General features: G+C 42.0%; 1 protein-coding gene across 1 annotated transcript; it reads left to right on the top strand.

The window, feature by feature from the left end:
- The first annotated feature begins 4,536 nt into the window (after positions 1-4,536).
- Positions 4,537-15,046, top strand: MED10 (mediator complex subunit 10). Its single transcript, XM_055799886.1, has 6 exons — positions 4,537-4,602; positions 5,747-5,817; positions 10,764-11,225; positions 11,497-11,580; positions 12,822-12,924; positions 14,148-15,046. The coding sequence occupies exons 1-6, from the start codon at positions 4,537-4,539 to the stop codon at positions 14,241-14,243; spliced, it is 882 nt and encodes a 293-aa protein (XP_055655861.1). The 3' UTR covers positions 14,244-15,046.
- The last annotated feature ends 227 nt before the right edge of the window (positions 15,047-15,273 follow it).

Below are 15,273 nucleotides of genomic sequence, written 5' to 3'. Positions count from 1 at the left end.
AGTCAGCACCATATTATATACCATACAAAGAACAAATGGTTTGTCACCCTGTGGCTGCAGTCATAGATGTTGTAAGAGCAGGGCTTTTGTCCCAGCTATGGGATCAGTGCAGGTCCTCTCCTGCCCGCTCTGTATACATGAAGATGCACACGGAGATTGTGGATTATCAGATGCTGTAGATAGGCTGCTGAGTTTGTCATTAGCAAGCCAAAAGATGGAGGCTTCTCTCTATTAGGTTTAGCAACAACATTCACTTTCTCCTTCAACATCTGCTACAAGAGGGCAGTAGGAACAAACCTGTGCTTGGGTCCTGGAAGCACCAGGAGGTACTACAGTCACTGGGCTACTGTGCAGTTCAGAAGATGTTTGCCAAGACTGGGATGGCTGTACTATACAGCAAATTTCAGCTGCTTTTTCATACCTGGTTGTTCCTGTGAAAGCTAATATGTTGCAATTAACTATAGCAGAAGAAATCAATAACTCCTTTGGTTTCTAAAGCATACTGCTCTATCTGGATGTCTGAGACAGAATGGATGACCCAAGACACTCTTGTTTCCAGACTAAGATATGGAAAATAGAAACAGAAAATCATCTTGGGTTTAAGACATGCCTTCATAGCAAATTAAATTAAGTCTGTGTACACCAAACCCATGAATACAACAGTGGTGCTTATTCTAAACACAAAAAAGATGGGTAGTGCTTATTCCAAACACAACCACGCAGTCGTAGCTGGCTATCACAGCAGAATCACATGCAACACCACTGCCTTCATAGTTTGACTGACTTACGTTGCCTCAATCTTTCTTTCCCAGTGAGGCCAAGCTCTCTTTCTCACCCACTGCCATGAGCCTTCATGACCTCTGAGTGTATCTATGCTGTACCAGGTGTTGCTTATCTGCTTCGGCCATTTTCAGATGCATATGTAGACTGACTGATCTCTGAATATCTGCAATCTCTGTGGCATATTCATTTGCCCAGCGATTTGTAAGGTGGCAACAGCCAGCAAGCCCCCAGTGTGCACTTTGTATTCCCACTGCACCTTACACAAAAATGCTGCTTGGCCATTTCAGATTTTTTTTTTTCTGTTGTTGCAAGGTGAGCTTCTGCCACTTTTAATACCAAGCCTGGTACTGCCATTGCCAGGGTTGCCAGATCTAGAGAGGCCACATGAGCACATCTGGCACTGAACCAATGCTCAGCAGCATAGCAGCAGTAATCCAGAATAGGATTGGCCTCCCTTCCCTTTTCCCTGCTCCTAGATTCTGTCTCCGTACCTCTATAACAACAATCACAAACAAGATGCACAATCCTCCATGAACCCTGGTAAAACCGGTGCCTTTCCTAAGTAAGACAGATAGTCTCCTGAAAACTTTCACTATTATTTCTGGTTTTCACCTGATTTCCCTCAGTCCAAACAAAATTTTGCCTCAGCTTCCCATGCCAGCCTCTGAGAGACATATCCACTATGATCCATCCACCACAGCAGGATCCGGGAGCTAATGCCTAGTGTGGGGCTTGGCTTACAGGGAAGTCCAGGTTGGGAGGGACACAGAAGGCCCAGCACCGTTGTGACTGCATGGGTGAGCTGGAGGCTAAATGTCATTCTTACTGGGACCACAGGAGATCAGGGGAGGGAGAAGGCAGGGGCTGCACCCTGAAGAACCTTCTTTGTTTCTCCAAGGCTGGACCACTCAACCAGCTTCCCAGCTTGGTCTCCTCTCACGCCCTGCCAAACACAGACAGACATTTTCTAGTGGGGAAGAGAGTTGACAAGTGCAGGTTGGTTGTTTACTTCACCTTCATGGCATATAGTCATAGTGACAGAGCTGGACAGGGGTTTAAATTGGGTCTTCATCCACTTCCACCCATCCTAACAAATCTTGCCACAAGAATCACACATATTCTTGGACTCTGAGCCAGTGGTGGCATTTGTATATGAAATGAAAAAGCAGAAAAATATGTGAAAACCAGAAGAAGAGGATCTATCCAGGCTTCTAGGTAAGGTATGTTTCTTTTTGAAAGTGTCTCATGAGGCGTGGCCAAGGCCTCATCCCTGTACCTGTGGTACCTGTCTAAAGGAGACTGTAAGCAAGTCTGCCACTGTGGTTCTGGTGATAAAGGAAAGAGAGAGTGGAAGTGTTGATGTCAACCCAGTAAGCACCAGGGTCTTGAGCAGGCAGGAGACCAAATAACTCCTGAATCAGTTTGTCTTACTTGCTTTCATAGAATCATAGAATCATTTATGTTGGGAAAGACCTTTTAAGATCATTGAGTCCAGCCACTAACAGCACTGCCAAATCCACCAGTAAACCAAGTCCTCCTGTTCTGAGAACAGATGGTCCCTTCCTCTTCCCTCAGCCTTCTCCTGGCAGCAGGGCAGGCTGTTCCCTAGCTGTGCACAACCAGCCTTCTCTATCACGGCCCCTGGGACACTCAGTGTCTTCTGTTTCTCCATCCTCTGCCAAGCAGCATGTGTCTGCCAAGGTGAGATCAGGCAGAACTTGCAGCTCCCTTTCAGAATTGTCCGTGGAGGGCAGAGAACCAAAGGAGATACGTTGGTCCCCAGCATCAACACACCACAGTGAATTTCATTCATATTGATTTTATAGGACAGCTCATATTGATTTTCTCTGCCAACACCTCCATCTCTAGGCCACATTTTTTTTCAGAGGTATTTTGCCTGGACGCACTGAAACCACACCTCAGAAGAACTGCTGGGGAAGAAGGGCCACCAGGCACTCCCCAGAGGGCTGAGCACAGTGGTGCTCTGAGGTTTTGTCTAAAAATCTGTGCTGGGGGGCAAAAGAGAAGCAGTAGGCACAGAGAAGAGCCAAGCTATATGTGAGATGGTCAGCACAAGAGGGTGCTTTTCCTACTCCATCTTTTCAGCCTCCATGCTACAGAAAGCAGTCAGAGAGCCTGTGCTACTACTACAGCTGCCCTCTTGGAAAGTGAGGGACACTGAATGACCATGAAAATGGTGTTTTTATAATAAGATGATAAGCATGTACATGGTATAGCCTGAGACAGGGCTTGTGGCGACACGCAGAGACATAAGGCCAGTTGGGATGGTGTTGAACTAGTGGGCTGAGCAAGGCAAATCTGACACAATCTCATCCACACAGTTTGTAAGAATAGGACCCTGGAGCAATCCCTTATGCCAGACTTCAACTGGAATATGTCTCACATCAAGCTGGTCTAATCATTCTGAAATCACTTTTGGGAGCAATGTGGCAGACCAGGCGTGATCTGCTCCTGGAGCCACTCACGAGTAGGATTTTATTTGACAATATAGCCAGCAGAGTTCCCCAGGGGACTGCTACTGGCTGCTGGCATAATTTAATAGTTATATTGACTATCTGGAAGTAAATATAACACTGCAAATAAAAGAAAGAGTGTACGGAAAGGCCAGTGAAGTCATAAATAGTGGGGAGGCAGACTAAATTGAATAGTAGTGTTTGTAAAATAAATGCATTTTAATAAAAACAATTTGCAAAGTGATCTTACTAAGACCAAATTGTGCGAGTTCATGTAACTGGAGACTATATTCTCTATAGCAGCGAACTTTAAAGGAAGTTAGGGGTTGTAACGTACTGGATCAACACAAGCTTCCCATGGAATCTTGTGGCAAAGAGGAATTTTGCAGTCCTGCAGTGCATTAACAAGAAAGGATATGTGAGCAGTGCAAGGCATGGGACAACAGGGACCAATACCTCTGCAGAGACCAATGCCAGATTTTGTTGCGCAGGTCATCTTCCCTTTGATATTGAAAAAATAGAAACACTGAAAAAGCTGAAAGTCATTAAAGAAAACGATGTAAAGAGTTCAGCGTGTTTAATTTATCATAGAGAAGTCTGGATGATGATTCAATTATTTGATTAAAGCACAGAAATGATATCTGAGAACAAAACTAATGGGGCAATAAAGCATTTCTTCATCAGGTGGACAGGTGTTGAAAGAATCGATAGCTATAAATTAGAGTCTTCCTCAGGCAACTTCTGTAAGTCAAACCTGTTTAAAGACCCTTCATGTTGATCAGGCTGAAGCCTGCAGTATTCACTGATTCCAGCCCCTCCTGCAGGACACCAGCACAAGCCCCAGGACTATTCCCAGCCCCAAGGCAACAGTGCTGGTAGCTCCATACTGGCCGTAACCATGGCTTGGCACAACTTGGTTGTTTAAACACTTTTCACCACAGGCTACAGGTATGATTCTTATTTTCTGATTTATTTTGGTTTGAACCCGTGTAGGCATTACTTCCTTTTTCTTGTGCACCATGAATAATAGACCCACCTTAGAAAAATGAAAAGTGCCAGGGAAGGGCACAAACCCAGGAACACTGGCATCCACACTGTTTAACTGTTACAAAGGTACCCAGCCAGCTTTTTCATCCAGACCACCAATATTCTTCCAGAACTGCTTTCAGGCACATTTCAGGAGTTGGAATACAAATACAATACAAATAACTGCTTCATGCCAGTTGGACTCAGTGCTGGAGAGTGGTTGGTCCCGGGTCCATTTCACTTGCTGGCACACATGGTCTGGGATCTTAGTAAATTTTGCTGCCTGGGATATTCTGATGCTTTCTTTACTGAATCTCTGGTAATGAAAGAAGTATTATTTTTAAATACAGTGCACTAGTTACTCTGAGTTACAGGTAGCAAGAGGCAAATCAGCCTTACTTGTTGGTATTATATAATGAGAAGAATATTTTTCTAAAAGTACAATATATGTTTGTATTTCCCACACCTGTGGAAAAAAAAATCACATGAAGCTACTTGGTAAATATTGAAAGCAACTCTGCATTTTGGAAGAATAGATCTTAATTTTGCTTTAAATGACATATGACAGCAATATAGATGCAATATAAACTGAGTCTGATGAATAAGAATAATGCTCCAGCGGAAGAAACCCAGATAATTCTGTTGATTTCTCAACACATTTTTTAAAAACAAAATTAATTAATCTTTTATGGGAAATTAAGGGTAATATGAAATAATTTTTTTATTTATGGTAGATCTAGATTGTCATTACACTATGGAAATAACATTCTTGTCCTGAAACATACATATAAGTCTTTTGCTGTGTCTTGCTGACCTCCTTGGAGCCAGAGTTGTGAGAACAGACTGTCATCCAATATCCTTTGCCATCAATAGAAATAGTCTCACGGGGTTCAGTTATCTTTGGATCAGGTCCCAGAAGATCTCAAGACTTAACAGGACTTGGAAGAGCAAAAATTATTGTATGAACAAAACCCTGCTCCTGCTGCTTCTTAAATAAATAAATTTAGATGCTCTCAATAAAACTGAGATCCAGCCATGATACATAAATGCATCATCCTGCTAATTTGTGTAAGACGTATTATTTCAAGTCATTAATGAGCCAGTTGCTAGATACCAAATCTGTACGGAAAAAATAATTACACTTCTTATTCAGCTGAATAGTGGGATTTTAAAAATTGTTTATTTTATTGTATCACATTATTTTTATGCAGTAAAATGTGAAAATACAGCATGCTTCTGAGTGAGTCAAAGAACATCCTAAACATAAATACCATCAGCCTGATATATCAAGAGCAGATAAGTGGTGTTCTCTGTGCTGCTTACATCTATATCTCTGCTTCTCTTTTGCTTATCATCTGTTGTAATTAAAACAAAGAATAGCTGGCTCATAAAATGGAATTCTTAGGCAGGTGATGCTCCCAGTTAATGACCTGAAATTTCAACCTCTATTTCTGGGTCTGCAGAACGAGAAGGAAGCAATTGGTGCATTAGATACAACCACGCAGAAGAAAATAGCAACAAAGTCAGACAGAAAGTGAGAAAGACAGAAGGAAAGAAGACATGCATCATTGGAACTCCATGTGTTTTGTTTTCTTTGTTCAATTCTTCCACTTTATTGGCCAGCAGCAGAAAACAGGAGCTCAGAGGAGAATCACAGTTCCAGAGGTGGACAAACAGATGAATTATTTTCCACTTTTTAAATTTCTGAGAAGAAAAAGTGACAATATCAGCACTTTCAGTAATTAATCTTAAACACTGCATTGTGCCATATTACACTGCAGAATTCATTTATCTGGTGTATATATACCACCAAATAAGAAAACAGTGATCTGAGCTTTTTCCAGACCTGAAGGCCACATAAATCAACGGCTTTATGCTCTGCTTGGTAAGAAACCACTATGCAATTGGTCTGCATCCTGCACAGCACAGGCCATTGTTTGAAAATTCAGGCAGGCAGATCTTGTTAACAGTAACCATGCAGATTCAGATAAAAGCTCCATCTGGGCCAGTATCCTGTGCTCAGCAGTAACCAGAAGCAAATGCTAAAGAGATTCTGTGAGACCTCTCCTGGGCTTGGACTACCTTTGGCTCATGGGATTTCCTGAGCCAGGTATGGTTTATCTTCCTGTCTCTGATTCTCTCTACCAAGCAATAGTCCCATTTCCCCTTTGACCTGGCTAAACTTTTGCTGTCCACAGCATCCACTGGTAAATAGTCCTGCAAGGCTGCTAAACCTTGCATGACAAACATCACCTCTTTCTGCATGCTTTGAAGCTGTCTCCTGTTGGCTGCAATTTGATGGCTCCTAGTTTTCATTCTGGAAGACAGTTTAAGCTCCAGACCACTCATGGCTTTGTAGACACAGCAAAGTATCAGCCATAGCTCTCTTCAGTGGGCTCTCCCTCAAGCCAAAGATTCCCCATCTATTTGTGTTTTCCTAGTACAGAAGCCACCTCACACCTACAGTCATCTTGGAAGCCCTTCTCTGACTTTGTTCCATCTCTACTCCAGGGAACCAGAACTGCACACAGTATTCAAGGTTGGGATGAACTGTGGATTTATGCAGTAGCACAATGACATTTTCTACTTGTTCTCAAATTCCTAACAATTCCTAATGACCACTCCTGAGCTGATGTTTTCATGGGACTTTATATTTCAGTCTTTGAGTTTGCTCCTGTATGGTAATGGTCAAGAGGCCACGAATCTTCATGTGAAACCAGGATCTTTTTGCTTGCTGTGTGTTTCGCTTTACATTATCTGTCTGCATTTCTTCTGAAACTCTTTCCTAGCCACCAAACCTTTTCAGGTCCTTCTACAGTTTTCTATAATCCATATTCATCTTCACTCTGCCAACTAACTTTCTTATAAGCCAATTTTCTCATTGCACCTTCTGATCTCTTTTCTGGGTCATCTATGAACACATTGAAGGGCACAGTTTTCAGCTTAGTTCCCTGCAGATCTTCTCTGGGAACGATTCTCCCCTACAAAAATTAGATGTTTGCTACTATCCTGCATTTCCTATCTGACAATTGGTTCTTTATTCAGTTTAGGATTTCTCCCCTTATTCTGCTGCTTTAGTTCCTTAAATACTTTGGTTAAGGATTTCACCAAAAGCTGATGGCAAATTCAAGTGGATTGTATCAATTAGATCACTCTTATCTACATGCTTACTGACCCCTTGAAAAATTCATTAAAGGTTTGCAAACCAGGCTTTTCTTTTATGTAATCTGTGCTACATTTCCCAAATGGGTCATATTGATCCACATGGCCTCTCATTCTATCCTTTATTACAAACCCTACTTAACTGCCCAGTGCAGATGCCCAGCTTACAAGCCAGTAATTGCTCACTCTTTGTATGGAAATCAGGGTAGGAGTGAAATATGCTTACTTACACCATGAATCCTGATATTTCCTTTCAAAATCCTTCTGTCTCTATGTACCTATTAATAATTTTCTGTCTCCTCTTTCTCTCTCTCTCTTTCCATTGGAACATGTGTTTCTTTGTTTTACTTTCCCCCCCCCCCCCCTCAAATAGGAAAACACTGCCCAAGTTGGTGATCAAGAGAAAAATTTAACAACTGGTAATAGATTTATAGCAATTTTTAATCTTAAGAGCACTTCACACATTTTTCTAACAAAATTCATTAATCTAACCTAACCAGCCTAGTAAATATAGATTTAAGATGGGCTGGATATCTCTACATTTCAGGTTCAACTTCCTTTTTTTTTTTTTTCTGTCAGATACTTTACCTGAGTTAGATGTGGTAATGGACATCTATAAGATTTCAATCATCACAAGCAAAGTAGAAACCACGTTTGCTCAGTTCCAACAGCCAAAGGCTTTCCCACAAACAGGAAGGAGAGGCTGCCTTAACAGTACCTCAAAGTCCATTTTTCTGCTGAATTTAAAGCAAGTTATTCTGCTCCGTGCTTCTGTTGAATGTGTTTGCCTATAAGCAAAGATGAATATACAGCAACTCTTTTTGTTTGAAACCCAGCCTCTTGTGCCTGCAGAGTCACGTCTGACACAATCACATGTATTTAGACTGTTCTTTCAAAATTTGTCCCCCACCCCCACTTCTTCAAATGCAAATCTAATCTGGTAAGTACACCATATTCTACATTCTTCCTTCCCAAATATTAGAAAAAGCTATTCTCTTCCTCAGACCAAAATCTCTCATGTGATCAGTGCAAAGTACTTATATTAAAATCTCATGATCTTGGGACTTCTGCTGCCCAGAGAATGTTCTACCAGCTATGGAAGCAGGATGGTCAGCAACTACTGATCAATAGACAATGGATTTGTTTTATCATAGGATGGAAATACTTGTCAAGGCCTAGAACTGATTAAATGCTTTTTGCAGCCTAGGATTGTTTTCACAATTTCACATTTACACAGTACTTTATTTTCCTTAATATTTAGTGCTCTCTACAGTCACTCACTTTTCAGTTTTGGGTTAGCGTACTTAATCATATGAACTCCTGAATATTCAACAAGGACCCAACTAGCATGGTAATCCCGAACAGAAACTGACCATTAGAGCACTTCTTACATTTTTGTTGTTGTCATTGATATAATAAATGGAAAAATAAAACTAATAAAAAGATAACATCCAATAAATTAACAATTGCTGAATTTGATGGTTCTCACTGTGGAACAGAAACAGTCACAAGTTTTAGCTACAAATGCATAAAATATATTAAATCTGTTGATTGAATATAATATCTATTTATTTTATTTTAGCTCATTTCAAACATTCATTCAAATCCTTCATTGTGAATCAAAGCATCAGATTCTTATCTGCCTACATTACTGGACTGATCTAAGATTCAACTGGAAAGAGACATACTGGAAATATTTTTAAAACATACAGTTATTGTGGTATGCCACAAGAATTTAAGCATGTCAGATAATCTTCCCACAGAGAAGATGATAGCTTGATTATTTAATATAGACTGTTATTTTGTCACCAGGTAATTTCCATCGTGGTTTTTATTACCAAGTGAACTTCTGTCTGTTACCATTTCTATTTCTTACACAGTTTAGAAAAAAACACTTGTAATTAGCAGACATAAGACAGGTGGGGAAGGTAAGGAACCCTTATCAGACATAAGACAGGTAGGGAAGGTAATGAACCCTTATCAGATAATCAATCACGAAGTCCTCCATTTCTTTTTGTGTGGTATGCCGAACTCTGTTTTCCCATTGCTCAAGCAATACTTCATTTTGGCACAAAGTAGAACAGCCCCAGGGACCGAACAGACCCCACTGCTAAATATATCCTAGCCTCTGAGGTCAGAGCTTTTTGTAGGCTCTGATCCTTGTGGATAAAAAAGAGAGGTTAGAATCCAGGTGTCCTGAACTCTGGGTGTACATTTTTGTTACCAGATAAAAGGGAAGTCTGAGAGCTCCTTTAGTGAGTGGGATCGGGCATGGGCTGGGCATATCTACTGATCAGACACGAGGTGTGAAACAGGCAGAAAAATATCTGCTCGTTAGATCTATGCAGTTACCCGTATTGCAGTTGCATGTATGGCCTTTACCCACGAGTTGGGTCCCTTTGTGCTAAGGACATCACAGAGATGATCCCTGACCCTGGCCCTTAGCAGCAAGACAGCAGCTTGCAGTTGTGTATAACGAGGCAAGTAATTTAATGCGGAATTTGGTGGGACTTAGTGAAGTGATAGGACAGCCATGGGCAGACCTCACCTAGCAGTGAAAGGGCAGCCTGTGGAAAAGCACGAAGCCACATTTTTGAAAAGCTTTCGAGAAGGGAGTGGGTTCTGCGCTGCAAATGGATCAGGTTCAACCAACATCTGGTACAGGGTGGGGGTGGGAAGCAAATCGGAGCCAGGCACAAGTTTTGGATGGGTCTAAATATGATGCACGTTTTAATGGCTACACAATGCAGGAAGGGGAACAGCTCAAAAGCGGAGAAATTCCAGATGGTGGTCTAAAAATACAAGCAATGTGCTACTGTTTGTTGAGGACTGAGAAAAGGGTAATTGACCAAAAGCCCCAATGAGAGTCAATTACAGCAGTTCTACAGGAGTGGACTAGCAAGAAAGACTGGAACCATAAGTCAAGCAGAGAGGCGCTTCAGGACCTGGATGCAGCAGCCCACCTCTGGCAGGCCAGAGCGATTAGGGAGTTTTCAGGACCCACCGTTTCGAGGGGGTGCTGGCAATTTTTTTCGAAGATGTTATTAATCACATTGTGTGCTTCCTGCTCCACTGGGATCTACTGAAAAATTCCTGGAGATGTTATATGGTAACAAAGGAAAGGAAAGCAGTGCCAAGGGCTACTGAATGATCCCTATTGTCAAACTCCAATTATCTGGCATTTATAAAAGGTGCTAATTATAATTGAGTATTGATTACCTTCAGGGTAAAACATATTTCTCATTATTTACGATCACGTGTTTGATGACCCCGGGACGCCCAAAGCAAATAATGACTTGCGCAGCTTAGGGTTTATAGATCTCATTTGTGTCTCGAATTCATTCCCCGCCGGCCCGGCCCAGCCCCCCCACCCCGCGCAGCGAGGCGCGGCACGGAGCCGAACCACCAGCAACGCCAAACGGCTGCCGAGCTGCGGGCGGGGGCGCGGCGCGCGCACTCACCCGCGCGCCGGGGCAGCCGCCCACCGAGCTGCGGCGGCGGGAGGGGGCGCGGAGGGCGTGGCTCGCGGGCGGGGGCGTGGCTTCCGGGCGTGGGGGCGCGGCCTGGGGCCGGCGGGGCGCCGCACCAGCTGCCCCGCCTCCCTCCTCCCGCGCGTGCGCGAGCGGCCGGAAGCGCGGCGGCGGCGGCGGCGATGGCGGTGGCGGAGAAGTTCGACTCTCTGGAGGAGCATCTGGAGAAGTTCGTGGAGAACATCCGGCAGCTCGGCATTATCGTCAGCGACTTCCAGCCCAGCAGCCAGACGGGTCTCAACCAGAAACTGTGAGGGGCCCGCCGCTCCGCCGCCCCTCTCCGTGGCCAGGCCAGGCCGCGGGGCTCTTGCCGCCGCCCCCAGCCCGGTGCCTCAGGGTGTCGGAGGCCCTGCCGGCGGGCCGGGCACCCTGCCGCGCTAGCGGAGCGTGGGGGTCGCGGCAGGGGGGGTCGCCAGGGTCTCCCTCGCTGGGCGTCGTGTCAGCGGCCTCGCAGCCGGGTGAGGGTGAGGGTGAGCGCCGCGCGCCCCTCTGGCTAAACCCGACCCGCTTTCTCCTTACAGGAATTTCATGGTGACGGGCTTGCAGGACATCGACAAATGCCGGCAGCAGCTTCACGATATCAGCGTGCCCTTGGAGGTTTTTGAGTAAGTAACTTTGTACCTGGAAGGGAAGGTGCTGTGGTCGGTGTGATTTGAGGTGGCGTGTCTGTGCGGCAGGGGTGTTTTCCTTGAGGGCTGCCTGTTTCTTAAACCCCGTCTTCTGAATGCCTGACGGGAATGTCAGCAGGCAGGTGAGAAGTACCTGCAGCCTGTGAGAAGGTGGAAGGGTAAAAGAAGTGGTAAATTGTACACCTGCTTTTGGACCTCCTTTTTTTACTATTATATATATATAAAAATATAAATATAAAATTTACTTAAATATTATTTATATTATTTAAACTGTAATTTGTATTTACACGTGTAGGCAGTCAGACAGATTCTGTCAAATCTAGTGGTTCAGTAAGTAAGCTTTCATTTTTGAAATATACTTTTACACAAGATTAGAATCAGCACTTTAAAGTTGGAGGTGAAAATGAATTAGGCCAGTACTTAGATGTTTAGTTTCAGTATTGGTAGTCTTGTTAGCAGAGAATTAGAACGTTAAAAAAATCATGAACATAGAGGGAGAGTGATACAAGACCGCTTTTACAATATAGCTGACAAGTTAATTTACTGGTGTTACTTGTAAATCCAAATGTCACTAGCTCCCTATATTCTAGTGTATTAGTGGCTATACAGGACTCTTTGCAGTTGCGCTTTCACTCTATCTGTAAATCTGTGATGACAGTCTTAAACGTTCTGTTTTCTTCATTCACTGATGTAATTTCCCTTTGTCAGACACACCACAAAGCAAAAAGACACAGGTTTGTTAATACAGGTGTGTTAATTTTTACTCTTTACTATGGCATGTATTCTTCCTCTTCGTCCTTGAATTGTTGGGTGCTATATTCCTATGTGCTTATTGCTCACCATGTACTAACTGAAGTACTTTATGGTTAGTGCCCTTTCAGTTGCTTGGAAAAGGGCCATCGTTCACCATTCATGTGAATGGGTGCCTGTGAGGAACTAGCTAGTTTTACTTTTTGTTTGCTTTTAATACTTTTTCCAAAGCTTCAGGCTTTCTAGAAACAGAGATTTAAAACAGTGTACCAAGATAGACGTTTGCTGTCCATGGCCTACTCCTCCTTGAGCTATCTTTTGAAAATGGCTGAGTTAAACTGTGTTTTTTAAAACACACGTTTCAGATAACAGTAGTAACAAAAAGACAGCAAGGTGAGTAATTCTGTACTTTGGAGAACATCCTAGTAGGAATATGATCGTTTAGGTAGTATCTTTTCTATTTTCAGATACATAGATCAAGGCCGCAATCCTCAGCTTTACACTAAAGAGTGTCTAGAGCGAGCTTTGGCAAAAAATGAGCAAGTAAAAGGAAAAATTGACACAATGAAGGTAAATCAGAAATGGCAATGCCAATGTAATAGTGTATTTGATAAGATTTTATTTTTCTATAAATATGTGGGTGTTTTTTCACTTTTGCAGTTATTCCCTTATTAGGTGATTTGTATTAGGAATTGCTCTGCATCCCTGTATCTTAACTGATGCTAATATAGCTGTTCTGGAAAGGAAATAGTAATTCATCCCACAGCTGGAGATGGAGATGTCGCTATGATTTTATTTTGATTAAAGATGTATGTAGCATTACAGGTCTTCTTTTGTGTGTGTGGTTTGTTGTTTTCATTTGAATACTAGTGAACCCCTCGCACTGTTTTAATGTACCTTGTAGCTATGATGTTTGTAAATTTAGAAACAAGCAAAACAGAAGGGATATTGTTCCTGTCTTGAATGGATCTTAGAGTATTAAAATATCAAACGTGCTATATAAGCATGAGTTAATCTTTATAAAAATTACTGAAAAGGTATGCCAGTGTTCAGGGTTTTCTGAACTTGCACTTTCATTTAATATGAACCTAAGCATTCTTTTATACTATTTAACTGCTGGAATTACTGCTGCAAAACACAGAAAAGGAAGTTTAGTGAGATTTGAGAAAGGGCTGTTTGTGTTTCAGAATGTTCTTTGACTGAACTTAAAATTAGTGTGGAGGATGGCAATTTGTGCTGCAGAATGTAGATGTATCTCCATACATTCTAACCTGCTCTTTGTTTTGGTATGCTCTGTGCTTGTAAAATTGTAGAAATACGTAATTCTTCCTAAGCTACGTGTAAGTTCCTTTTTGGAGGTGGAGAGTATTCCATGTCAAATCAAGAGGACATGTCCTTTATCAACTTTGCTTAATAAAGTCAGACAGATATTGATGTACTGGAGAGGTCCAACTACTTTGTTTTTCTTAGGTGAAAATAGTTAATTTATGGGAAATTAAAAGCATTTTAGTTTAGTGCTTTCCTAGTGGATTTCACTTGAGTATTTTCTGTGAATTTTCTAAAGAGTAACTTTCCTGGTTTGTGTGTGGGGGTTTGGGTTGGTGTGGGGGTTTTTTTGGTTGTTTTTTTTTTTTTTTTTTTTTTTTATTTGGGGGGGGGGAACAACCATTCTCTTAGGTCACTGAAATGTAGAACTGTGTTGTGTGCAGATGTTCCTGTTCATCAGATAACATTGCTTGATGAAATCTAAAGAAATTGTGCAGATGATGTATATACATTTTTTCTCTTTCCAGAAATTTAAAAGTCTGTTAATTCAAGAACTGACAAAAGTGTTCCCAGAAGACATGGCAAAGTACAAAGCTATTCGAGGAGAAGATCCTCCTCCTTAAGCTGGTCTTTGATAGGTCTAAAAATGTCAATTCCATAAACTGACACCACTCTATAAAAACATTGATGGGAGAGAGGGGGAATCCAAGCTGTCATAACAACTGTATTAAAAATGGCAGTGATGGACTGTAAAGGAGCTTGATGATTGCTGATGGTTCTGGTCTGAAGCTACTGAATCTTTCTGAAGAGTTCTACTCAAAAGATTGCAGTTGAAACTTCCTATGGTAATCTCTTCTTTCCTGAAAGGTTTTGGAGATACAGGTGCCTACAGGTCATCCATACATAGCACTTCCCACAAAATACGTTTCCAGAGCAGATAATCATGTTTTTTGTCTTCTGAAAAGTGTGCTCCAGGGTTGTGGGCTCATCTGTTTTTAAGAGAAATGTATTGACTGTTTTTCATTTGTAAACTGCTTTGTTTTTTATTACAGTACAAAACAGTTGACTGCTTTTGTCTTGCCAAATTCTACTGAACGGGAGCCTGTCAGGGGCTGCAGTTTTCATGTGTCATAATGAATTGCAGCCAAGAAAGCCTTCATATATTCTTGTTTTGTTCAATGAACTGCAGTGCAGATGGCTGAGAATATAGAAAGTGAGCATATTCGGGGACTAGCTCAACAATGTTAACATTTTCTGTAGTATTTAATGTAAGCTTTTGTTCTATTCATTTTCTGTAAGCGGATTGTTGAATAAAAATCTGGAAAAAAAATATCCAGCATTTTTCTGTTGTCTGCTACTTTCGTAGCTTTCAGTTCATTCTCCAAACAATAGCCTTGGAGTGATAGAAATAAAATGTATGTCAGAACTTGGCTGTTAAAAGTTTGTGTCTGAAGATAATGTTAACTTGGTATTTTGGTTTTGGAGAAAGCTTCTCTTGTAGTACCTGTAGCAGGCGATCTTGGGGGTCAGCAATTGTCACCTGAGGTGTTTCTGGTTAGCTGCAAACTTAGGTGAAATCTCTAACTGTGCATAGATAAGAGTTCCAACACAAAACAGCATGTTGGGTGCACTACCCGTGGGCATAGTGCACGT

The sequence above is a fragment of the Falco peregrinus genome, chromosome 3 (genome assembly GCF_023634155.1).
Source record: "Falco peregrinus isolate bFalPer1 chromosome 3, bFalPer1.pri, whole genome shotgun sequence".
Lineage (NCBI taxonomy): Eukaryota > Metazoa > Chordata > Aves > Falconiformes > Falconidae > Falco > Falco peregrinus.
This window is presented reverse-complemented; position numbering and strand designations above follow the sequence as displayed.

What these genes read in the sequence shown, in the direction of transcription:
- MED10 (XM_055799886.1), top strand. Translation starts at nt 4,537, where the DNA reads ATGGTCTGGGATCTTAGTAAATTTTGCTGCCTGGGATATTCTGATGCT. An exon ending in ACGGGTCTCAACCAGAAACT is followed by an intron (nt 11,226 to 11,496) that starts GTGAGGGGCCCG and finishes TTCTCCTTACAG; the next exon opens with GAATTTCATGGTGACGGGCT. An exon ending in GAAAAATTGACACAATGAAG is followed by an intron (nt 12,925 to 14,147) that starts GTAAATCAGAAA and finishes TTCTCTTTCCAG; the next exon opens with AAATTTAAAAGTCTGTTAAT.